The sequence below is a fragment of the Aptenodytes patagonicus genome, chromosome 19 (genome assembly GCF_965638725.1).
Source record: "Aptenodytes patagonicus chromosome 19, bAptPat1.pri.cur, whole genome shotgun sequence".
Classification (NCBI taxonomy): Eukaryota; Metazoa; Chordata; class Aves; order Sphenisciformes; family Spheniscidae; genus Aptenodytes; species Aptenodytes patagonicus.
The window spans coordinates 2,934,783-2,960,268 of record NC_134967.1 but is presented as its reverse complement, the minus strand read 5'-3'; the positions used below and the strand labels follow the sequence as shown (position 1 = coordinate 2,960,268).

General features: G+C 51.1%; 1 protein-coding gene across 3 annotated transcripts in view; it reads left to right on the top strand.

Annotated features, from left to right (window-relative positions):
- KAZN (kazrin, periplakin interacting protein) overlaps positions 1-25,486 on the top strand; it is a 246,363-nt gene that overhangs the window by 134,846 nt on the left and 86,031 nt on the right. For 2 of the 3 annotated variants that reach the window (XM_076355910.1, XM_076355909.1), the window contains exon 3: positions 17,981-18,158. In XM_076355910.1, the coding sequence (XP_076212025.1) occupies positions 17,981-18,158 (178 nt within the window). Of the gene's footprint in view, positions 1-17,980; positions 18,159-19,907; positions 20,032-25,486 lie in introns of those variants that run through there. The other variant, XM_076355912.1, reaches the window with a different exon arrangement.

Sequence of the window (25,486 nt, the reverse complement as noted above, 5' to 3'; positions counted from 1 at the left end):
AGTAAATCTATCCCACGCCAGACTGAGCCGTGTTGGCAGGCACCGGGCTCAGCAGAATAAATTATCCTGGCTTGTCAGCTCATTCCCCCCGACTCTTTGCAGGGATTGCATTATTACTGGGGAGAGGGGGGTGTTGTGCTTGTGTAACCACGTCGGGTTTGGCCTCAGTGATTGTGTCATTATACCCACAGCAAACATTTTGAATAAATATTAAATAATCCTACAAAGTCAGACCTTGTTAGCACTGGCAGCAGCAGGCGAGCGGCTCCGACGCCGTGAATTGAGAGCGCGGGAGGGGGAGGTCTGTGCCATTCAGCCCTTCTAAGGAGCGATTCACGATGTGCGAGCCGAGGGAGATGCCTCCTGCATAACTAAATGGGTTCGCTGTGCCGTTAGGATTCCCAAGGCTGCGGGGAGTTGCCGGGACCCTGCAGCGGGGACGCCCCGACGATCTCCCCTCCGACTTGCAGCAGCAGCGAGGTGGGACGGGCTGAGAACAAGCCCCCGCTTTGCCTTCTCTTTGCATTTACCAGCCCTTGGAACCCCCAAAGACCCTCCTTTTCAAAACAAACAAGTAAACAAAACCTGCAAGGATAATAATTGGAATATTATTATTATCAAGGATAAGGATAATTAGAAAAAATTGGGGTCTTGTTCATTTACCTCCCTTTTCTTTTGAGTTTGTATTAAATCCCCAGGGGCCAGCTCAGCAAAGCACCGCGGCGCCTATTTCAGCGCACCCCTAAGGGCACGAGCCTACAGTGAGCTTCGAGGTACGATCGCAGGTAATGAGAAGGGGCGAGAAACATCCGCTGGTCGATTGGGATAGAAGAAAACACCACGAGATAAGGGAATGGCTTCCAAGAAGATGGTTTCGTGGTCGCGGCACGGCCACGCGGGCGCTGGTGACCGGCCCGATATGGTGGTCTTGCTGGGGGAGCGAGGCTGCAGGGGCTGTGAGCTACCGAGTGTTTAATCCGGGGTTTTATAGAACACGACGGATTCAAGCTGGACAGTAAGCAACTTCCCCAAATCCAGCATAATTGGCCCTTTAATCTGCTCAAGGGATTCCTGAGCTGGATACCGACGCTATCTCCTCCTTTTGATGAGGGTGGTACAAAAAGAAGTGTAAAAAAAAAAAAAAAAAAAAAAGCACATGATGGGAATTTATTTGCATCTCCCAACAATAATCCAGTCATTCCGCTCGGGGAAATGCGTGTCCTGCTTAATGCCCCTTTATGCAGGGTTTTTTATGACACCCAAGAGTTTGTTTATTTATTTACAGATTCATTTTGCGGAGTTGGAAAATGAGAGGCAGAAAATGCCTTTCCTTTTCTTTTTTTTTTTTTTTTTTTTTTTTAAATCTTATTTTGTTTTACGATGTTTCATTTTGTAAGCAGTGGATTGATCGGGGGTTGGCTGAGCCCCCCGGCAGGTGGGAAAACGCCAGCTCCCCGAGCCCCAGCTGCGCTGCTGCAGAGAGCCGTTGGAGCAAGTCCCGAGGCCTGCAAAGCAATTGCATTTCCTACAGAAATAAATGGCAGTTGTCAGAGCCGAGCGCTACTATCCCCCCCTTTATCGCCCGGTTTTGCCCGTTCCGGCTCAGAACGGCACACGCAACAGCCCCTGACGCTGGTCCTGGTCGGGGTCTGAGTCTCGGCTCTTTGACAGCCAAAGGGTCAAAATTTGGGTATTTACTAATCAGAACTAAAGCCGGGTAATAGTCAAGATTCCGGCTCCATATTCAAATGTCTCGGAGTCCCAGGCAGAAAAACTGCACCGTAACGTTTTTCCTCTTTTGTATAAATTACATCTGGAAAACGCAGAACGGTGAGGATTTTGAAATAGGTGCCTTATTTCAACTTCACTTGCTGGAAACGATGCTGTTGCACAGAGTAATTACATAATAAATTTGTTAGAGGAATATAAAGCCATAAAAGCAGTGGTAATGGTTTGCAATTTAATAGCCGAATTGTAAATGAATTTTCCTATAGCAGCTTTAATGTAGCAGGCTGCTACAATTAAGAGAACATTCTTCGGGGTGCCTTTAATTTTTTTGCTGTTGTTGTGAAGTTCAGTGTCACTAATTCTCCCGTTTAGAGAAACCGTATAGTGAACCGCTTCAAGCCGTAAAAGACAACTAACTTTGACTTCCTTTGCAACCAAGAGAATATTGGCCCGGAGAAGGGGGTTTTAGCCCATTTGGCACTTACATTTTCTTACAGGAGGCACCGTGGAGTTGCACCACGTGCTGAGCTTATGACCTTCACCTCCTTTCCCTGGCATCATCCATCTCGCTCCCGTGACGTGTGGCATCTTCTGCCACGGCGGTGGAAAGCAAAGAGGACTGAGCCACGCTGTCTGGCTCGGGCGGCAGAGGGACCCTGTTCATAGCATTCAGCTTATCTTTTTTATTTATTTATTTGTTTGATAAAAGAAGATATAAATGGAGGTATGTGGTATCGCAGTGCTGCGTGTGCCAACCCCCCCCCCCCCCCCCAGCCTCGGAGCTCTCTGGGCAGAGGGGGTCCCCGTTTTTGCTCCCGCTGTGAGGATGCTCCATCCAGTGATGGAGCCCCGTTATTCCCCCTTGCACGAGATTATCCCCCTCCGCGGTGCCGATTTCTTGCCCTTCCCCTTTCCAACCCTCTGGATCTCAAATGTTGTTCAAAAGCAGCTTGAGCTCCCTCGGAAACAATTTCGTTTGAGCAGGTGGCCCCGGGCACACTGACCCTTCCCGTGGCGTTTTCAGCAACAGGGTCCCCAACGCCCGTTTCTCTTGGTTTGTGTCGTGGTTTAATCTCAGTCGGCAACTGAGCACCACGCAGCCGCTCGCTCGCTCCCCCCGCAGTGGGATGGGGGAGAGAATCAGAAGGGTGAAAGTGAGAAAACTCGTGGGTTGAGATAAAGACAGTTTAACAGGGAAAGCAAAAGCCGTGCACGCAAGCAAAGCAAAACAAGGAATCCATTCACTGCTTCCCCTGGGCAGGCAGGTGTTCAGCCATCTCCAGGAAAGCAGGGCTCCATCACGCGTAACGGTGACTTGGGAAGACAAACACCATCACTCCAAATGTCCCCCCTTCCTTCTTCTTCCCCCAGCTTTATGTGCTGAGCATGACGTCCCATGGTATGGAATGTCCTCTGGCCAGTTTGGGTCAGCTGTCCTGGCTGTGCCCCCTCCCAGCTTCTTGTGCACCTCCAGCCTTCTCAGTCGGTAGAGCATGGGAAGCTGAAAAGTCCTTGACTAGCGTAAGCACTGCTCAGCAACAACTAAAACATCGGTGTGTTATCAACATTATTCTCATACTAAATCCAAAACACAGCACTGTACCAGCTGCTAGGAAGGAAATTAACTCTATCCCTGCCAAAACCAGGACAGTTTGCCTCATCAGGTTCCTCTTCCGCTTCTCACGTTCGCCTAATTACAGCTTTCCACTTCGATACCAGCGTCACCTCGGTGGCCTGCGTTTGAAGGAAACGCCGTGAAATACCGCATCTGATTTGCTTGCAAGCAACACTGGGGCAATTTAAATTTTTGATAATTATTGATGGCATGTAATTACATCGCCAATAACACCTGCTATTTCTATAGAGGAGCAGGGAACTGTTGCAGCGCAGTGTGTTGCAAATGCAAATTGACAAAGGCAACCCTCATCTGACTACGGTGGGCGATAATTAAAAGACACAGCCGGGTGCAAGGGCCAGGGAAGCTGGTGGAGACCCGACACTGCTCCGAGGGGTGGCTCCGAACCCCCTCCTCCCGGTGGTGAATCCAGCTTAAGGGGGATGCATGAGATAGTGCAAGTCCTAATGCAATTTTCTCTCTTGTGCATCCTTATTACTGTAACTTGAGCTTCAATTTCAGGGGTTTCTTTGTTCGTCAGCCCTTAATAGTTGCTAAGTTGCTCGTGCTCCAGTCTGCAAGTGCAATGTGTAGAGCCCTGCCCCACTTCCAGCAGGGATTTGACCTTGCAGTTATTCCTCCATAATCATAAAAAATCCGCTCCCTCGTTGCGTTCTAGACCGAGGCAGGCAATAGAGAAAAATAATTTAGCGAAGATTGGTCTAAAAGCGTGCTCTGAATGTGCCCCCTCCCCTTCCTCCGAAGACTAGGAGCGCAGCAATGCTCTTTGCAGGCTTTTGCAGGGATCTGCTCCTGGCTGTCGGACACGGCCGGAGCGCCGGGATGTGCTAGTTGTCAGGGCAAGCCCCTCCTCAGGTTGTTCCCACGCAGCTGAGTGACGTGAGCGGCCGATTCCTGCCTCACCACGCTCGCTCGCTCGGGTGGAAGGTAGCCAGGAGATGACTGCAGCCTTGCTGCACCCGAGGGTTGGGAGAACAGGCTGGAAATCATCCTCTGCCTCCCTCCAACCCCCCAAAAATACAGTTTATCTGGCACCTTGCAAAAAAAAATCCTCTCCAAAGTCCAGTGTGCGGCCAGAGCCAGCTCAAGCAGGGGCAGCCCGCGCTTTGCTGTGAGGTCTGTGGGGCACAGACGATTTGTAGGGTGCTACGTGACCGAGCAAAACCGGGGTCCCCTATTGCAGAAAGTGCTGCCCATCTCTCCCAAAAAACACCCCAGAGGTATCTTCGGAGCAGAGGGGTGAGCTGGGAGCAATGCTGCCCTGCACGGTGAGCTCCTGCCGCTGCCTTTGAGAGATGGGAAGGTATTAACTGGTCTGGTGACCGGGGATGCGATTCCTGCTCCAGAGCAGCCGCTGTCCCGCCAGGAATCTTCTGGGGGAGGCAGCGCCATTGTGTGCAGCAGCGGGTGCCGCTTTCCAGAGCATTTCTAGATGCAAATGGGGAGCAGGGGAGGGGAATGGAAAATGTAAGAATCCGTTGTAAACTCCAAAGGCACTGCGAGCGCTGAAATCTGAGCTCCCGAGTGAAAGCTGGAGTCCCTGGCAATGGACTTCAGGCAGTAAAAAAGCTTGGACAAGGACGTTTCTGATGAATTTTAAATCCCCGACTCTATTTCAAATATCCCGTACGAACGCACCCGGCGCAAGGTCATGCCCTTCAGTGGATACACCGCAACCTTCTCAATTTTTCTTGGAAAACCGCAGAAACATTTTGATCTTTCACCCCTCCACCCCAATGCTTGTTCTTCACCTTGAAATTTGCCACCTGCCGTCTCACCTCTCTTACGTGACCGACCCTGGCCAAGCTTGTCACACGTCGCCATTCGTGTTTGATGGGGATGGAGGTAATTTCTGTAAGCCTGGGACAGTGTTTGTACAGCACCCAGCACAGGAGCATCTCGGCCTTCTTATCTAACAAGCGCTTCCACAATATAAATATTTAAGTATAATAAACAATTATGATCAAGTTTCTTGGGTGACTGCACGCAGCGAGTGAATTTAGAATTCATTTCCCATGGGTATTCAGGCTTCAAATTCACTTTCTGTGAATGTTCATGCTAATCAAACTCCATTGCACAGAAAGAGAACACAAGAGAGATGCAAATACGACAAGGGCAAATTTGCTTAGGAGTTCAAATGAATATTCACCAACTTTTTATTATTTTTAAGTATTCATCCCTATCTGCTATAAAAAGGTTATTTTAGTTTTACTCTCCAAGCTCAGTGAAGTGTGTATTTCTGAGGTATAATATATATTTCCTTGTACTAATGGAAAGTTTTGTTACTAGCAAGTCAGGAGTACATTTAAAATGTACTTTATCTTCAGGAAAAGTCTCTACTAAACCCACGTGAGTTATCACCGTCCTGATCAACGTCTGTATTTCAACACCTCTTGCAGTTTAAGGCTGGGATTTTTCAGATAACCCCCCTCGATAACTCGGTCTGGCTCAGCGTCCTCACAAAACTAAACCCACCCGAGGAGGGTTTCTGTGCTGTTTCGGTGGCTTGCTGCCGAGCTCCCGGATTTTTCCCCAGATCCAGATTCTTGCACCATTATTTTCCTCTGCTTTTCTTTGCTCATCTTTCATCTAGCGCTGCCCTCAATTGCGAGGGTGCCGGAGATGCTTTCTCTTCACACCAGCTAAGCTCATGTTTGGAAGGACTTGGGGCTCACCGTGTCTCCTTTTTGCCTGAGGCAGAGGTAGCACCGTTTTGACATCTTAATTTGATTTCTGTCCTAGAATTGAGAGAGGTGCAAATTAGCAATAATGAATATTTTCATTAAAAGAGTCTAGACATTATATCTGAGAACAGGATAATGCTGCTGCTGCTGCTTTCTGTAGAGTAGTCTGAAGTAGACCCAGGCCACTTTATATTTTCATCAGAAAAGATAACGTTTATTTAAAAAAAACCCCGTAATTTAATGTAAGTGAAATTAGGGTAATTGCTAATTATGTAACTGCAAATGAGGCAAATCTTTATCTTGAGGCGAGCTGGTCCGGTGCAGATTATGAACCGTTAGTTTTAATGGGGTGTCATCAGAAGGCAAGAAAATCAGCCAAACGGTCCGAAGTCATTTCTGGTGCTTGTCCGGACCTTTCGGATAGCGAGGGGCGCGAGGGATGGAGCATCACCCCCTCTCACCGCAGGTCTGGCCTAACATTTAGTCTAGGAACATAAACGTGGCTGTTACAAAAGGCCCCGTGAGTTTTTTTTTCCCCTTGTCCCTTTGCCTTGCGCGGTGGCAGGGCGAGCTCCCCACCTACCAGCGTGGGAAATACAGGTTTCCCACGCCTCAGCTCACATCATCTCCATCAGGTTTGAGGTCCCAGATTTTTCCAAGCTTAGTGTGCACCCCTGGGCCTCTGGCAGCATGACAAGCTGCACTCAACGCCCGACAAAACTTCATCCGGGGTTTTCGATGGGGAGAGGTTTTATTTTTCTATGCGCACTGGAAGGAAGCTAATAACACAAAAACCGTCCTAGAGCCAAGTACTGCGTTATGAAATCGCTAACTTTATAGGATAAAAACATTACCCTCACACAAGCTGCAGTACGTGGGTACTGGAGAAATTAAATGCACTTGAACAGCTTTGTAGAGATATATCTCTATATATCATAAAACCTACTGACAGTGAGCAAACACAAGAGCTTGGCAGTTGTCCTGCTCTGTTTAATTGCCATCGATAGGTTTTATATGCATCACCTTCTTAAACTCCCTCTGCCAACGCTCCTGCCAGCTCAGTGATTTGAGTCTTGTCCTGAAGACCTTTGGGGTGACGGATGCGCTGGTACCCACAGAACCTTCTGCATACACCGGAGCTTAACAACATGTTTAGATTTTCCTATGGAATCCATCCAGCTGTGCTTTTTAAAAATTGTTATTTATTTAGCATTTATGCATCCTTATTTTTTTCAGACCATCCTACGTATCTGCCCTGGCTTTCTCTGAGACCACTCGTCGCGTTCCCTCTCTGATGAGAACATCAGCTTTCCCTTGGATGCCTCTGGCTCCACCAAGCCTTCACCTGAAGGCATCTCCCCCTGCTCTGGTGCACCAGACTTGGGGAAAACTTCCCCGCTTTCACGAAAAGCTATTCATATCAATAATATTAATATTCATATATTAATAACTCTCACCTGAGTTAGCTGAAGGGCTAGATAATGCTTCAATCCTTCTCTCTAATAAGAGGACTGAGCTCCTCTTGGCGTGCCGGCTGATGACCAGGGCTATCCATCTGGGACCACAGATTGCTCCCAGCGGCAGCCGGGAATCAGACGGAGGGACCTGGGTCCGGCTGCGGCAGCTCACGGCTGGTCAGGCTTATCTCCAGTTTTCCCTAAAAGAGGAGGAATTAATAAGAAAGCCTTGGAAGCCTGGAGATTCCCCCGGGACACGGGCCGTCCCGCGGATGGGGAGCGCTCGGCGGGAGGTGATGCTGCAGACCGGGAGGTGGGTGGGACGGGTGCCTGGCTGCGTGCTGCTGCCCCAGGGAGAAAGGAGAAAACGCAGGAATAATGGGAATAGTTTTAGATGATTTTAACTGTCGTATATCAGAAGCACGGTAAAATGCCCAGGTGAGCTGACAGCACCTCCATTTGATCTCTGCCATGAACTGAGTTAGAGCCAGAATTTTTCAAAGGCTGCTAATCGCGCCGGTATTGATTTTATACCGAGATACTTTATCACACCTGTGTGTTTGGTGTGGGTCGGTTTTTTGTTTGTTTGGTTGGCTTGTTTGTTGGTTTTAAAGTAACCTATGTCAGAAGCTAAATGGACTTTATTAGAAGCAGCATGCCCCCTGCCCTTCCGCGGCTGGCTGTTACATTAGGGTAAATCAACCTCCAGCAAATTTCATCAAAAACTCCTGTTTAGACAAAACACGTGTGCTAGCGCGATACCCAAAAAGCGGGGGGGGGGGGTGTTCGTTACCATTTTTCGGTTTTGTACACTGCACTAAAGTAGAAAATACGCTGAGCCACTTTGAGTCAAGATAGCACAAACAGCCATGCCCCCATGCTTACAGCTTCGCGTTCCCTGGGTTTTGACCCTAAGCTCTGCACCTCTGCCTCCTTAGTGTCAGAGCTCTACAAAAATTGCCCGTCACGTGAGGATTAGCACTCCTCCCGAGTGTGGTCCTGTGGGAGAGTACCAATAACACCACCGTTCTTTAGGCAAGAGATGAAGGAATTGATCCTTATTTAACTGGAAAGGCGCGCTGTGTTTCACGGGCTGCAGTAGGTGCCCTTTTCCACCGGGTCACAGCACCCCTTCGCACCCAGTTTCAGCCCATCTGTGCCTCAGTTTCCCCACCCTGTGAAACGAGGTCGGCAGTATTTTCCTACCTAACCAAAGAAAGTACTTGTGAATTATCCGATGTGAAGGGATTTCTCTCAGTCCTGAAAGAGTGTTATTTTTCACAGAGTAGATGATCCCAGCCAATCTGCGCGACGAACAGTTAAGGAGATGAACACCAATACACTCCAAGCCCCAAATGCACAGAATCAATGAATACATACTGAAGCCTTAAAACAGGACTATAAATCATGTAATGTGTAAGCGTGTGAATATTGCTCCCGTTTTTCAGCTACCTCCTCAATGCTGCAACTTCACCTAGGCGTATTTTTAGAGCTTTCATAATTTAGTGGGGAATGTAATTGTACTTTTGTAATCTTGCGCAATACAGGATGAGTCCACCCTGCTGGTAGCATCTTGAAAAAAGTGAAGAAAAAAAGAAAAAAAAAAAAAAAGCTGGTTTTATTGTTCCACGCTCCCCAGCCACACTCTTTTGTGGTAAAAGCGGCTGGTTTTTCAGTGGGGCGATCCTCAAACCAGGTGTGCCCCCGGTGTCGGTGCCGCCGACAAAACTAGGGAGGATGATGGCACCTGCACCAGAGCACGCTTTCTCCCACTTGAAATGAGAAGGAAGGATGCTTTGCCTTGGGTAGCCTTGTAAGAATAAATTAAGTCTCACTCTTGTCCAGATTGCGCTGTACGGTCCCCAGAACACCTGCGGGAATTTTGTGGATGCTAATGTGCACCCCGGGTGGCAGGTGGCAATGGGGAAGGTGCGCTGCGCGTGCTAAATCCCCTCTCCTTTACTCTGTGGAGCTCTCCATTTCTGCATTAATCTTAGGATTATTTGAGAGGCCTGAACCACACTCGAGATCTTATCTTTCACTTACTTCACAAATATTACAGTAAAAAATTACATTTCTCTCTAACATCTTCCTTTTCCAGGATGCTCTAGCTGACTCTTCCCATGTGCTCTGCCCTGCAGGCCCCGTTTCTAGTTTTGTTTGCTGGGGAGGGAGGAGAGGGCTGTTCTTCCACTGCTTTTGCCGATGGTATTTATTGCCACACTTGGAATGGATGGGTACAACTGTTTATTCCTGCCTCCTGCCCCATTTAGGACAGCGGTCTTGCCCGTAATCTGCCAGGCTAAAGCATCTAGAGGGTCATGAAAATTCAAAGGCGTCTGAATTTCACCGTGCCTCTTGCTAATATCAAATCTTCATAGGAATTGACTTCACAGGACAAAGACACTGCCAGATGAATGCTGATGCTGTATTAATGATAGGGTACCTTGACCCACCCCGGTGCGTCATCATTGTTGCCGAAGGAAACACAGAGGCAACCCATAATCACCTCTCCTGCATCTGTCCCACTAACACCTAGTTCAAGTATACATTTGTCTGCTGATTGATCACAGGATTTCTTCATGGCGCCTATTATCTTGCTATCTAAGTGCTTCAGAATCTCTCCAGTCATTTAAGTTTTTATATGATCCTTATAATAGTGGCTGAACAGCTGGTAAATCGGGTCTGCAAAGCAAATGCCTCTGTGGACTTCCCATTCTTCCCTTCCCAGGAGGACAGATGATGTCTTGTAGTAAGTCAGTAGGACCCGATCTCCCAAATCAACTCTGCAGTTTTGCAAAACCTAACTACGTTTTTCCCCTCTAATTTGCGACGGGGAAAGGACGGGGAGCTGGCATTTCATACAGGCTTTGCCCGAAGTTCTTCCTCTTTGCTCCCTAGTTCTCTCTTCCTTTATGGACAGGTATTTGTGAAATCCAAGCAGTTTTACAGAACTAGCACGCAGACTTCACCGCTGCTGCCAAGCGCGTAGGTATCGTGCGTGCACGTTTGGGTCCGCGCTCGCTCTCCTTGCTTCTGCAAGTGCTATTCAGTAATCCCCAGCTGCGCTCGTGGGTCTCTGCGACTTGCTGGTGTTCCACCCACCCACCGCTGCCAGAGGTCCCGTGCTTCGCTGAGCCACCGCCAAGCACCCACACAGCGAGCACAGCCCCCCGCCAGGCAGCTCAGCTCTGAAACCACCCGGAGGGGCCAGCGCCGGAGCTGAGGGCATCCTTCTGCATCCTTCTCCTGGGGAGCGGCTGGCCGAAGGCAACGGCTGTGGACCGTTTCAGAGCAAGTGCGACCTTGCACTTGGTCAATGCTAAAACCAGCTGCTCAGGGATATTTCAGCCCAAACTACAATGAAAACAGTTTTTGCAGCAAAGTATAACCAGGCAGCTCTGCTCACGTGGACGCACCTTTGGGGCTCACCCCTTCTCTTAGTGAGACTGTCGTGGTTTAATCTCAGTCGGCAACTGAGCACCACGCAGCCGCTCGCTCGCTCCCCCCGCAGTGGGATGGGGGAGAGAATCGGAAGGGTAAAAGTGAGAAAACTTGTGGGTTGAGATAAAGACAGTTTAATAGGTAAAGCAAAAGCTGCACACACAAGCAAAGCAAAACAAGGAATTCATTCACTGCTTCCCCTGGGCAGGCAGGTGTTCAGCCATCCCCAGGACAGCAGGGCTCCATCACGCGTAACGGTGACTTGGGAAGACAAACGCCATCACTCCGAACGTCCCTCCCTTCCTTCTTCTTCCCCCAGCTTTATGTGCTGAGCATGACGTCCCATGGTATGGAATGTCCCTTTGGCCAGTTGGGGTCAGCTGTCCTGGCTGTGCCCCCCCCCAGCTTCTTGTGCCCCTCCAGCCTTCTCAGTCGGTAGAGCATGGGAAGCTGAAAAGTCCTCGACTAGTGCAAGCACTGCTCAGCAACAACTAAAACACCAGTGTGTTATCAACATTGTTCTCACCCTAAATCCAAAACACAGCACTGTACCAGCTACTAGGAAGGAAATTAACTCTATCCCTGCTGAAACCAGGACAGAGACCTACAGCACCTACGTAGGAACAACCCAGCAAACCTGCTCCCGGGTGGGGAGAGCTGGGCTGGAGACCACCAGAAATCAGAGGTATCGACACAAGAAAGCTAAATATTATCACAGCACCATCATCACTATTGCTTCTACATGCCATGAAAGGGAGCGCTTCACGCATAGTCTGCAGCCGGGGATACATTAAAACGGGAGGCTGGACCAGAGTTAGATTTTTGTCAAGGTTTACGTATTGACCCGCGAGATGAAGATGAGGTCACCTTGGAAATAGCTGCAGCACGTCAACCGTGCTTGCGTGGGTTTTGATGGCTTAATTCACCTTTCAGCTGCGTGGACTAACCCCAGCCAGGTGGAAGATGTGCGACAGTTTTATATCTGTCAGGTGACAGACGTGGTTCATCGACGGGGAGAACCCCCCCAAAATTTGCACTGAATCCCAGCAGTTTCATGTTAAGCGGAGACCCCGAAACTCCTGGGTAATTACACTTAGGGTTTCATAAAACTAAACAACAATCCACTGCCCACAATAGTAAAGAAAGGAGGCGCCAAAAAACGTTAAAAGTTTTGGGTGCCTTGCAGCGGGAGCTCATCGCTGACACCGATACCTGCTTGTGGAAAGCTGGCTGCTGACGTCTTCCCCATAAACATTTAAATACAGGCTGAATGTACACAGATTCATTGGATTGCTGTAATTCATTAAACAAATGTTGGGTTTAATAGAGCTGCATGTAAAGGCTGGTGCCATAGATGCACTCAGCTGTGAAATATGCTGTGGAAGTCATTTGTTTGCAAGGGGTCTAGAAATCTGCTTCCTATTAATGTAAAATGGGTTTACTGGAGAAAAATCTCTGGGATCACATTTTTCTCCAAATTATCCCTTCTCAGTGGGATTCCTTGAGGTTTGCGCTGGGTAACTGAGATGTGTCTAAGCTGGGGAGGGTTGGATCTGGGGTTTGTTTTGATCCACTGAGCTTGTATCTCGCCGCGGTGATGTAATTCCCCCAGTCCGAGACACTTTATAAACATTATTGGGTTTGTTTTCGCGGTCCCGAGGGATGGGCAGCACAGGAAGGTCACCGGGACCCTTTCACCCGCCCAGAAACGGAGATGGGGAAACGCGTCACTGCAGCATCGCGGGGAAAAACAGAATACCCACTCAAATTTTTAACCTTCCCCTCCCTAGCTCTGTTTAATCCCGTTTTAATAACTTACGAACTAAAGCACTAGCATTTCAGCTGCAGCGCAGCAGCAACACATCAGCGTTAGGATGCTGCCATATACTCCAACTGTGGAAGGGTTGGTGCTCAGTATTTTAAGAGTGAGAAGGGAGGTCAAATGCAGTCATAAATACACAAATAAAAATGTGACCTTTGTAGAGGGGAAAAAAAAAAAGCTGTAGACATTAGCAACTATTGTAACTCGGATGGAAATTACTTAGCGGAGATGTGCTACAAGAGACTATTGAACTCGGGGCACGCTGTGCTTTTTCTGGTGATTGCTGCTCAAGTTTGCTGGTCTCTTGGACCGGATTTTCTTGGTGTGCTTTTCTTTGCTGATGAATGGCCGTACAGATGCCTCTGGTGACATTTGGAAAGGGCCACGTTGCCGCTGTTTGCACTGCAGCGTGCCAGGGCGTAACAAAATAGAGGCGCAGATCAAAAATCCCGTCCTCGGTGATCTTTTTTCCAATCACAGAAGGTCCGTTTTAGAGGATGTGCTGAAAGAAGGTGGCGATACTCGCAGCCCTTTCAGCTGGGAACTGTGACTGCAAACAGAGATGCATGGAGCAGATGAGAAAATAATGTAAATATACAGACAGAAGGCAATTTTTTTTGGTGGAAGTGAGGCACAAGCAGATAAAAAGCGATCAGCAGAATTTACATAAGCCTTCACCATCTCAGAGGTCATCCTTCCGCAGGATGACACATTGAAATTCATTTTTATTAAATTCTGGCTGATTATTTAATTGGAAAAGAAAGGATTTAATTTAATCAGGTCAAAGGGCCGTATTAGATTACGTTCAGCCTTAACACAAAAGGCTTTTCCCATATAGTTAAACTGGTTCCTTTGCATATTGAACTATAAAAAGTGGTAATCCGAATAGCAAATTAAAGTGTTTGGAAGGCCCGAACAGTACCCGTGTGCTACTCAGCCCTTTTTCATCTCCTAAACCTTCTCATATTCCCTCTACTGCATTCCTTAGGCTGAAAGGAGAGCGAAGAGGATGGGTAGGATGCTCAAACCTTCCTATATCCGCTTTTATGCCATTTATATGTTTTTGAGAAATAGCCTGCCTGGATGTGATGCTACTACTAGAACACATTGCCCAAAACTGAGGGTTTTTTCAGGTTTTCAAGGCTACCCTTGCACCGCCTGAAAAAGATGCTGAGCGTAGCTAAGGCTGAATGGAGATCTGAGACTTGTTGGCGTTGACTCAGGTTTCCTGCGTGTCCTTAGGAAATATTCCCGACCTCTCTGTGCCTCATCTGCGCGGCCAGGGACTCCCATCCCTTAGGGACACGGACTTGCCGCACAGCTGTCAAGCTCCCGGTAAAAGCTGGAATTAAAGAAAAAAAAAAAAAGCAAAGCAATTCTGGGAAATAATATGTTTCTAATTTTGGCTATTTAATTAGCTTTTAATTTAATTTTTTGTTAATTCAAAACTAACAAGAGAAAGGGAACAAGGCCCGATTCATTTCCTAACGCTTCATTTCATCCCAGTTTTGAGGATTTCAGCAAAGGCTTGGCCTTCCAAATGGAAATCAGCGCAACCCAAAATAATCCTCAGGTATCGCGCTTTGAATGCACACCCTGGCGGTATTTTTAATCCTTCCTTCTTGAAGGCAGTTTTGCTGCCGGAGCAATGATCGGGACCTTTCTGCGGCTTGGTGGGTTACCCTTATCTCAGAACCAGGGTCACAGCGCAGGGAGATTTTGGGTTGGGAACGTGTAGGGGTGTGCACATGCGGCGTAGGGTGCGGGATGGAGAGTCAGCATCGCTGCAAACCCGGGGCAGCAGCGCCGCGGCGTACATCACACCGCTTTAACTGCAGGCGGCCAGCAAACTCCAGCCACCCTCACGCTGGAAATCCCTTTGCTGCCCCGTGCTCGCGCCCGCACCGCTCGCTTTCTGCCGGGGTCGAGCTCTGCCAGCTGATCTCTCAGGATTGCTGCGACCCTCTGCACTCTTCCCAGGCGGAAGCTCGGAGAAATCAAATCCTGCTTTGAGAGATCGAAATCAATTTTAAATGGACCCAGCTGTTCCCTAGAAAGGACGGGAGGAGGTATTGGGGAAGGGGAGAAAATCTTTCACGATATCTTCAGGGGAACCTCTCAAAAGGACTTAAAGTAGCAAGGAAGATTTTTTTAAAGCGAGGTTATTAATTTTACGGATGAGTCCACAGCCAAGTTTAAGAAACATATTTTTCAGTAGCGCACGTGCTAATGTAGAAAGCCTCTTGCATCGGTAAATTAAAAAGATTCCAGCCCTGCCAGTACAGCAACTCAACTAGTCTATTAGTAAGGTTAGATTGAGTATGAAGCAGAATTTGGACTTTGCTTCAGCAGCTGAACGTGTTCTTGGAAGGCCCAAATCAGTTTTAACCTCATTTTTTATGATAAAAATAACGTGCCTGCACTTTAAAGCTGAGTTCCTTTCTGCTGAAGCTTACGTTTTATTCAAGTGCAATGACTAAGTTTTGCATACATGGTACTGCGGTTGCACATTCAGGTTATCTGGTTACATACATAATTTTCTCTTTTGCAAGCACAGTTTGCAGCAAATACTCATGTAAATTAGGCATGAAACCGGGCATTTATCTGGATTAGAATTCAGTTTTTATATGTACTTAAAGAATTTTATCTTGTTCAGGGATGGCTGCATAGATGATGAAGAAAGAATTTCAGAAATTGCATTTGTTCTCCTTGCGGGTTGTTTGTCCGCCCTTCGGGAATTCATTAAGGAAAAGAGCCCTTTCCACCAATATTCCAAGTGCCCTGGCCCAGCGCTAGTGGTTGGGTTGGAAACACTGCTGGAAACTCTCAGTCAAAAATAACTTTCCCTTGAAAAAGCCACTGTACCATTTATCTGAATATTAGATTTTCTTTGTTTTACAAAATCCTTTTACAAATCACAAGGTCTAGATGCCACTTCACAAGGACTCGGTCCTTTTCGCACTGAGAGAGCTGGCTGTATGCGCGATCCAGGTCAGATCCGAGGTTTTAGGGGACCCAGGCCGATCTTAGTGTTGTTTTTCAGCAGACTGACCTGACAGATTTACCCGATTTCTGTTCCTAAGAGCTGCCTGGGGAGACTGCATGCCAAACCCCTCTGCGCCTGCAGGGCCACATGCCAGCGCTCCCCGGGGAACGTCACTGCGCGAGACAGTGACGTTCTTCTGCTTTATCTTACGTCAAGCCTCTCCCAGAGTCACCTTTGCAGCTCTCCGAGAAGGGAAGCACTTTTCTATCGGTTTTACTGCATTTTGGCTAAGGTCTCTGCAATGCCCGCGGCGATGCAGACGGAACGTCCTGAAGCTCAAGGAAATGCCCCAAATTCTCAGGTCGTTCAGCCAAAAGCCCGAGTTTATGCAGGTACCAGAGGGTTTAACAAATCGTACAGACACGGGCAGGACTGTTTCTCCCCCTTTCCTCAGGGGTTGTGATTTTCTTCAGCTTTTCCATCGGCGAGAGCCCTTCCTCGCCGGCCCCGGCTCCCTGCTGCGCTTCCCACGCCCACTCACGTTTCCGCAGGGCCCCACAGGTTCCCACCCCGCTGCCGTGGGGGCTCCTGCCCGGTTCCTAAACCCACTCGTGAACTTTTAAAGCTTGCACGCGGGGCAGGTGGGAACAGGCAGCGCTGCTGCCCGCAGCTTTCAGAAGCGGGGATGGTTCAGGGAGGTGCAGCCGTGCAGGCCACGGTTTCTAGAGCGGCACCATCCGATTTTGGTGGGGATGAAGCCTGCCCGCACGGCTGCCTTGGTGAGGATCGCAGCTCTGCAGGCTTGCTGCAAGGCCAGGCCCCGGCAATAATGCAAGTGGATCCCTCCGAGGCGTTCGTAAGGCACAGGGAAACATCAGCGCTCCCTCTAGCAGTTACCAGCAACGATACCAAATAGTTCTCGATTCTTCACCCTGGGTTCGTGCCACATGAACCGCCAGCGCAAGGACTCTCGCAGTAACCGCTGCTACAGCGGCGAGCGCATGCATACAGGTTGCTTCCCCCCCCCCCCCCCCCAAAATCTCCTTCCAGGGGGATTTTTGGAGCCCATTTTACCTCCACCTGCTGCACGCACCTTTTGGGTATGGCCACGCAACCGGGGTGAACCTGAGCCCAATTAGCAGAAAGGCACTTAATTAGTGCTATTTTCAGCGCACCGCGGGCACTGCAGCACCACTAAACTTCCCGGGGGGGGGTGGTCGGTCCTCGCTGTAAATGCAGCGTTGCCGCGGTCGCCGCAGGGCTGGCGGCATCCCCCCCCCCCCCCCCCCCCCGCCTCCCGCGCAGGAGGGACCCGCCTCCGCGGCAGCCGCTGAGCGCCGCGTAACGCCGCGGATGCCCTCGGCCGAGCCGCGCTCACCTCCGCCGCGGCCCTGCCCGGGCTGCCGGGGGGGGGGGGTGGTGGTGTTGGAAACGGGTAGGGGGCAACCCGCCCCCCCGCCCAACCTGTTCCCCCTCGCGCAGCCCCCTCCCCTTTGCACCCCCCCTTGCGCAGCCCACTCCCCTCGCACAGGCCCCCCTCCCCTTTGCACGCCGCTTGCAGAGTCCCCCCCCTCGCACAGCCCCACTCCCCCTCGCCCCCCCCCCCCTTTCCCCGGCACAACCCCCTCCCCTCGCACAGTCCCCCCTCCCCTTTGCACGCCGCTTGCAGAGCCCCCCCCCCCCCTCGCACAGCCCCACTCCCCTTCGCACCCCCCTCAGGTCCCCCCCCCCGGCACAGCCCCCTGCCCTCGCACAGGCCCCCCTCCCCTTTGCACGCCGCTTGCAGAGCCCCCACTCCCCTTCGCACCCCCCTCAGGTCGTCCCCCCCCCGGCACAGCCCCCTGCCCTCGCACAGGCCCCCCTCCCCTTTGCACGCCGCTTGCAGAGCCCCCCCCCCCGGCACAGCCCCACTCCCCCTCGCCCCCCCCCCTTTCCCCGGCACAACCCCCTCCCCTCGCACAGTCCCCACTCCCCTTCGCACCCCCCTCCCCCTTGCGCAGCCCCCTGCCCTCGCACAGTCCCCCCTCCCCTTTGCACGCCGCTTGCAGAGCCCCCCCCCCCCCCCCCGGCACAGCCCCCTCCCCTCGCACCGCCCCCTCGCACAGCCCACTCCCACTCGCGCGGCTCCCCCTCAGGCAGCCCCTTCCCCGCCCCCCCCCCCCCCCGGCGGCGCGTGCCGCTCCCGCTCTCTCACCTCTCTCCTCCTCTTCCTCCCTCCCCCAGGCCAAAATCCTGCACATGATGGACGACAACAAGCAGCTGGCGCTGCGCATCGACGGGGCGCTGCAGGCGGCGGGCCAGGAGGTGACGGCGCTGCGCGCCGAGCTGGCCGCCACCGGCCGCCGCCTGGCCGAGCTGGGCAGCGACCCGGCCATGGAGCACGGCCCGCACAGCGCGCAAGGTGGGTGCCGCCGCCCGCGACCCCCCCCCGCCCCGGCGGGGGTGGAGGTGATGTCGGGGGGGGGGGTGTGTGTGTGTGTGTGTGTGTGGGGATGGGTGTGTGGGGGGGTGTGGGGGTCCTTCCGCGGCCGCCGCCTGGAGACCGCTTCCATTCGTTATTGTTTTTCATTGTTTATTTATTTGTATTCTCCGGGGTGGTGCAAGGCGGGAAGGGGGGGGGGGGGGGGGGTGCCGGTGCCCGGAGCGAAGCCGCCGAGGGGCCGGCGCGTCCCGTCGGGACCCGGCTCCACCCGCCGGTTGCGGACTCCCCCTTTGGTTTTTAGCAGGCTCCTAATTCCCTGCTACTTCTTCGACCTCTTTCGGCTCCGACACCCCCAGCCCGAGGAGGGATTCCCGCCCCCCACCTTGCTTAACTCGCCTGCTCCCTGCCCCGGCGGCCCGGCACGCCGGCTCTCCCCGGTACCCCCGGCTCCCATAACCGGTTTCGTAATTCGGTAGGAAAGCAGCCATGTTACAGCCGCGATCCGGGCGCTCCGGCCCCGCCGCTCCCCCGCTGCCGGCGGGCCCGGGGCTGGGCTCGGCCCGGCCCGGCCCGGGGCGCGTCGCCGGGCGGGGGCGGAGGGCGGACCCCGGCGGCGGCGGGGGGGGGGGGGGGGGGGGAGGCGGCGAGCCGGCCTCCTCGGCAGCGGGAGAGCTCGACGCCGTGCGTGGCTGCGGGGAGCCGACCCCCGAAGGGCCGGTACCCAAGGCGTGCGTTTTGTTAAGTCTGGGGCGAAAGGCTCGCGCAGCCCCTATGCGATGCATACGTCCCCCTCCCTCTGCCCTTAAACCCCTACAAAGTTGTCGCCAGGCCTCGGAGCTGGAGCAGCAGCAGAGGCCGAGTGTGGAAAACGGGGCGCAGGGGGAGCGGGAAGTGAGTTACGCTCTTGGCTTTGCGTGAAGGTTAACAAACGGGGTCCGAATTGTTTCTGCGGTGCTCTTGACGGGGTCCGGCTCTCGCCTGGCTGAAATTCACTGTTTCCTGCTAATCAAAGTAGTGCTGCCATCACTGTTACTTTAGAAACATTTAAAAATATATGTATATATATTTAAATATATATATATTTACCAAATAGTTGCAGGCTTGCATGACAATTCACCCTGGAGCAGCCTTGGTGTCAGAGCAAAAATAGTGCAAGCCCTCCCCTTTCCCGCTAACTGAACTGAATTTACACCTGCGTGATAAAAACGTCAGTAGCTGTTATTTACTTGTTACTTATTTACTGCGGGTGTCTCTTGATACGGTGGTTAGGCATTATTTAACAGTTGAGTTTTGGTTAAGCCGTGGCTTTTTAAAGGTAGCGTAGCTCTTGGTGGGCATTGCTGCTCCCGGCAGGCTGCTGCTGCACCGAACGGTGTTTTGTTGTTTGTGGCATTAATGCAAATTTGATTTAGAGGGATTAGTTTGTGGATTTGTTCCACCCAGCTCGTTGTATTTTTGCTGTTTCGGTAGCGGGGGTGTGGTGTGTGGAATTCCACCTGTTAAACAAAGTTAATCCGTCATCAGGTGGGATTGCTGTGCGGCGGGAGCCGGACCCAGCAGAGCTTCCCGGTAGCTGCGGGTACGCGGGGAGTAAAGTTATATGTGCAGTCAGGTGTTTTCAGAACTGGTAAGCGTAGGTGCCTGTTGGTATAATCTGAACTGGACCCTGCTGTATACCACACCCAGGCTACCGAGGCGCTTTCTTTTATAAAAAAATCCGCTGAAAGGGCAGAAGGAGGATGCCTTCGTCTTCCCCCGCCGGAGCGGGGGTGATCAGCCAATGCAGCTGGTGACACGCTGTAGAGGGCATCAGCGTGAGTGTGGAAATGCAGCCTTCCAGCTAGAAAAGCAGGTAAAATCCTTTGGCTGCCCGTGCACACACCTATTTCTGTGGGTGTGCTCTGTGTTTTGTTTTGTTTCCTCTCCAGGAGACTTTTGGAGAGATGCGTGTGTTTTTTGCAGAGGGGCAGTGCCTTTGTTCCCGCAGCATGCCCCGGCAAGGGAGGAGTGTGCGTGTGGCTCTCCGAGGGTCAGGGTTTCTTTTTTGTTTTCCTCAGAGGTTTTCTAATCTGTTGAGTGATGGAAAAACTCCTCTTTGGGTTCCTTTACCGTCGGCGTGCTGGAAAACAGTCGGTACGCTGCAATGGTGTCGAAGAAATGTGCTCCGTTCACCAAAGCGTGCGTGTTTCTGCTTAATAACTATAATTACACGTGCTTTGGAGTTGTGGTGGCCCTGTGACCGGTGGCGAAGTGTGGTCCCATCTTCGGCTGGGTGCGAGAGCGGTACCTGGGGCAGCTGCTGAAGTTGCTGGAGGGTTCACTCTATCTTCCCACTCTTTAAGCTGGCAAATTTGGCTCAGCGTGCCGATGTCTAGGAGCTAGGAGAGATGACGCTTCCCTAATGAGGCGTGACTCCATGGCCTTGTAGCTGTAGATGCGTTTTTTTCCTTCCCCGCGAGTTTAAGAGGCTATTATTTAAAATGTGATATATCCAGCCATGTACCACTGGTGCTGTAACAGAAGCCAATCAGTTAAGCGTAAAACCGTATCTGAAGTGCATTGCGTTCGTCGTGCTTATTGAGGAGAAGGGGGAAGAGTACTTGGTCTCCGCAAAACCCACTGATCAGGGTCACTCTTAGTTTTGGGTTTCCTCCCGAAGTTTTGTACTATTGTTTATATTCTGCCATAAACGCTCCCCTACATCACTCTGTGTTTGTATAGGCAGGCCCAAGGTGTCTGTACCTCACGGATTTTGAGACGATGTTCAGAAGGACGGGGTGAAAGCAAGTATCTCTGAATAGCTCTGCTGTCGTGTGTCTTATAAGTAGGAGGGTTGCCAAGCTGTTTGATTTACGCAAACACGTTAAAGGAAGGCAGGAGGCTGGTGAATTGGGTGGGCCGTCGCTTACCTGCAAGTGCAAATGTGGGATATGCTGGTGGTGCTCGGCTGGCTGATGGGTTTGCGGCAGGGATCTGCTTCGGTCCCGGCAGAGAAGCACGTGGCAGAATCATCAGGTCCCTTTGCTTGGCGTGGGAAGGAGCTCGGTGATCTCATTGCTGCAAGCAGGTGCTCCAGGTCAGTCCCGAGTCATGCGGAAGGAGGTAAATGTGTGCCTCTGTGCTATGCTCAGTAATTAATACTGAGTTTGTGAAATGTGTTATTCATATAATTATGGTGCAGCTTGAGACAGCTCGAGGTAATAACTCTACCCCTTTTGTGCACACGGAGACTTTTCTTTGCTATAATGCGCTATTTTTGCAGTGGTGAGGTATGCTTCGAGGGCCTGTTTTACGTGATTTAAAACAAAACTGGAAGAACTCAGCAAAGAGGGAGAGCAGGACTGGAGGGTGGGTGTGTGTAGGTAGGTAGGAATGAAACTTGTGTGTTGTTACAGTCCTTAGCGTGAGTGTTAATCATTCGAACCTCTCAGTCCTGATAGTTGTTTTTAGACAGCGAGTTTGCTGGAAGAAGTATTTTGGCTGCAGCCGTGTAAACCTAGATGCCGATCAGGGTGGAAATCAATACTTCATGTCCCCGGCTCTTAGCGCAGCAATTACAGGCAGCTCTCAGGAACATCACTGGAGCCGTGTGTCAGCACCCTCGTGTTTGAATTCTCGTTTGAATTAGTATTGGTTGAATTAATTGCGAGCAAAAGGCGTGCCCACGCCCTGTGGTCCGGGTCAGGCTGCAGTGGCGGGGCGGGATGCCGGTGACGATGGCAGGGGGGATGCAGGTAGGCAGGCAGAACATCGCAGCAAGCGCTGTTGCGGCTTAGTGGTCGGCTGTGGCTCCCGTTCACGCTGGGTGCACCTCTGGGCTTTTTGAATCTACACCTGTCTTCTCAGTAGTTGGAGTACAAGCGATATCTGTGGGGAAATCCAAAGTTTGGGGGCGAGGACTTGCTGCGCTGAATGAGGCGGTTGGTCCGTTTAGCCTCATGTTTTTGCTTTAGTCTCCTCCCAGCGTTAAATGGAAAACACCTTAATTAATTAATGTTGGTAAAGTGCTTGAAGATGTAAGGCGCAATCAATAGCTAAGTGTTATTAATAATACCCCGCTCAGCGTTTGGCTTGTCTCACTTCCTATTTCAGAGCGTCGGTGGCACGGGGCGGTCACTGTGTCCCAGCTCGCGTTGCATGGAGCTGGGTGGGGATGGTGGTGTTTGCATGGACGCTGCCAAAATTCAGCTGGGAAGGGAGCGGGAGCTGCCCCCTGCTCCTGGAATAAAGGATTTCTCCTCCTTGCTGCGCAGTGGTCTTGGGCATATGCAGCGTAAGAAAGATTTCAGTCGTGTCTTGGTAGTTGGTGATGCCAAAGGGCCAGGAGGACCTTTATGCTCATGACAGCCTAAAACAGAGTTTTCTCTTTTTCTTTTTGATCTCTGTACGCTTTCATAGCTACAATGCAAAGACTTTGACTTTTGCGCAGGAGACAATCAGTTACCTCTGTGCTCTGTGCTGTTGCTATTTTGCGAGTAATCATCTCAGGCTGATGAAAATAGTACATTTTTATCTCTTCAGAAATCTTCCCTGCTATTTGTTCTTCCAGAGCTTGAGAGCTGATACTGTAAAGGAACCTGAGGAATTTGGATACTGCTGTCCAGTCGGGTACGGGGAGCATTTTTGCACCAAGCTTATAGCAAGATCAAGGTCTTGCTGTACTATTACTCTTTCTAGTAATTTCCTGCTTTATTTACCTCTGTCCTGCATAGTTCATGGGGTCAGGGAGCAATTAGTTTCATGCTCTGAAACAGTCGCATGCACTGGGAAATAAATTTGTGCATAGCAGTATTCACATGGTTGTTTTTGACACAGGGAACTGGCTGCAGATAGCACTTCAGGTCCCCATTACATCTTAGTCTTTGAAGATGTTAATTTAAAATATCCTTTCTGGAGTTTTCCTGTTCAAAAGCCTCATCTGGCATGGTTAGCATAATATTTAGATTATGATTCCTTTAGGGCCTGTCCAGGGGAGTTTTAGTGAAGCTCCTGAGGATGAGTAAGCTCAAGTAAACTCTGAAGTTGGAGGAGGACTTAATCTGGGGTTTCTGACTCCCCGGTTTGTAGCATAACCACGAAGATGTTTGGCGTTAGACTTGCAGATGGGGAGAGGGAGGTATAAACAGGTCCCGGTCTTAAACTCGGGGAAGATTAAGGGCGATTTTGTCTATTGGATTCATTTACATTAGTAAACTCAGTGTTCTCTGGCACCGGGGCCAGGTGATGCAGAAAAATCTGCATCCTTAGTGTGAAACTCTGTGAGCTGCCAGAAGAGGCTTTGCAGCTGGGGAAGGCTCATTGCCCAGCCTTTGAGGGCAAATGTCTTTTCCTCGAGTGGTCCCTACTCCTCTCCCTGCACCAAACAGGGCCGAAGTACATCGCTATAAATTAGGCACTAAACTTGAGCGCTCGCATGTTATATGGCAAAGCTTCTGTCTCCAGCTTATTAAAATTCAATTCTCATAATTTCTTGTTGACAGCGAAGCGTGAGATAAGAGCCTTTGGTACTGACGCAGCAGCTTGCAGAACCGGTGTGCTCGTAACGCGGCGTGGCGCGCGGAGCCAGGCTGCGGTTACATCTGCGTGCGAAACCCTGGGGAATCGGTTGACCAGAGGCCTCGTTTTTCAGGATACGTCCTCGCCCATGGGAGGCCGAAGGCTCAGGGAGTTGCTCCTCGCCACTGGCAGAGTTGCAGTCTATTCCTGCTTTCTCTTGCTGTATAATTTTGCACGAGTCTTCGCGGCTGATGCTTTCAAGTATTGAGATGGATTTTGTGGAAGCAACAGGTCTGGAGACCTCAAGCTAGACAAACACGTATTTTGGTGTTTGGAGGTGTGTACTGTGTTAGCAGGAGGTGGAATGGGTTTAGCTTTTTTCAAAGAAAAAGAAGCAGCAGGTTTGAGCTGTCCCACCAGAACAGACGTTGAAGCTTTTGAAAGCGTTGTCCGAAATCCTTTTCATAGTCAGTTTGCTTGCAGGAGTTGCAGAGGGGAGGAAAAAGCTCTTCCCAAAGTTTTTGCTCACGCACCCCTGGCCAAGGGGGGGGTAATTGGAGGCTTGGGGGTGCCGGGGTTTGGGGTTGCCTCCCCTGGGGTGAGAGGCTGAGGTTGAGTGATGGTGACAGGCTGCGAACTAAGGGGACCTAAGATAACAGAGGCTTTATAGGAAGACAACGCGTCGCTGGGCAAGAACAACTTTGCAGACGTATTGATTATGATTGAGTGTGACACTGGCCGGAGGCGGCGGCTCCCAGGGACATCCCGATACCCCAGTGCCCCTCAGCCGGGCTCTGGCTGCGCGGCTTCAGTAAGCTGATAAATTGCTTATTTCTCTAATCTTGTTAGTCCTCTCCTTCCCCAGACCCCTGCGAGGAGCCGCCGGGATGGGGACAGAGCTGGCCGTGCGCGATGCAGGCTGGCTGCTGCCAGCTAGACTCGGTGTGGGTGGTTTCGGGGCAGGTTTCTGGTTTTTGGCTGCGCCTGATGAGGTGGCGTGTCTGTGTCCAAAATTTGCTAAATTGCAAAGACCTCTGCTTATGAGTGCAGAAGATGAGCTGCAGCGGAGAGCTGTGTTTTTGCATAGAGCACCTGATGAGAAATGGGCTTTTGTCATTAGGATTTCTGACGTCTGCGTGGGCTGCAGCAGGCAGGGCCCTGCTTGCTGTGAGAAATGCAAAAAGCTCTCGAGTTTTGCTTTTCAGATATGTGGTCAGCTGCAGGTTTTAAGTACATGCAGCGCCGTGGCTGGAGTTTGCTTTCGGATTGCTCGGATGGTGGGAAAGGAGCAAAGATGCCCACGGAAGGATGAAGGGGAGCGTGGTGCCACGGTAAAGGCATCACGGATCTCCTGCGGGCACCCGGGAGACCCAGTGTTTGGGAGAGGATCAACCTCATCATTGAAGAAGGAAAAGGGACTGAGTGATGCTCTGCTGCGGTGTGGTCCAGGGCTGGGCTGCATCCCAGTCTTGGAGAATCGCCCATGTCTCTTGCTGCTTCTGCAAACTTTTTTTTCTGGAAGGAACATCTCTTCTGAGGGCATCCATAAATCCCATTTCTCGCCCTTCTCGGTCCTTACAGAGTCTTTCTGCCTCATATCTTTTCATGCCACTTCTCCCTCTAAATTAAAATTTCACAGGTTTTACAGGTTGCATCTGGGAGCTGAACCTTCGGGGTTATCTGACGGGGAGCTGGTGTGTCGCAGCCTTTGCTGCTGCCGTCCCCGGGGACACGCTCCTCTCCCGTGCAATCTCTGCTTTATTGTCCCGCTTCGCTGGGTGGCATCCCATGGAGAATCCCAAACCTCTCCA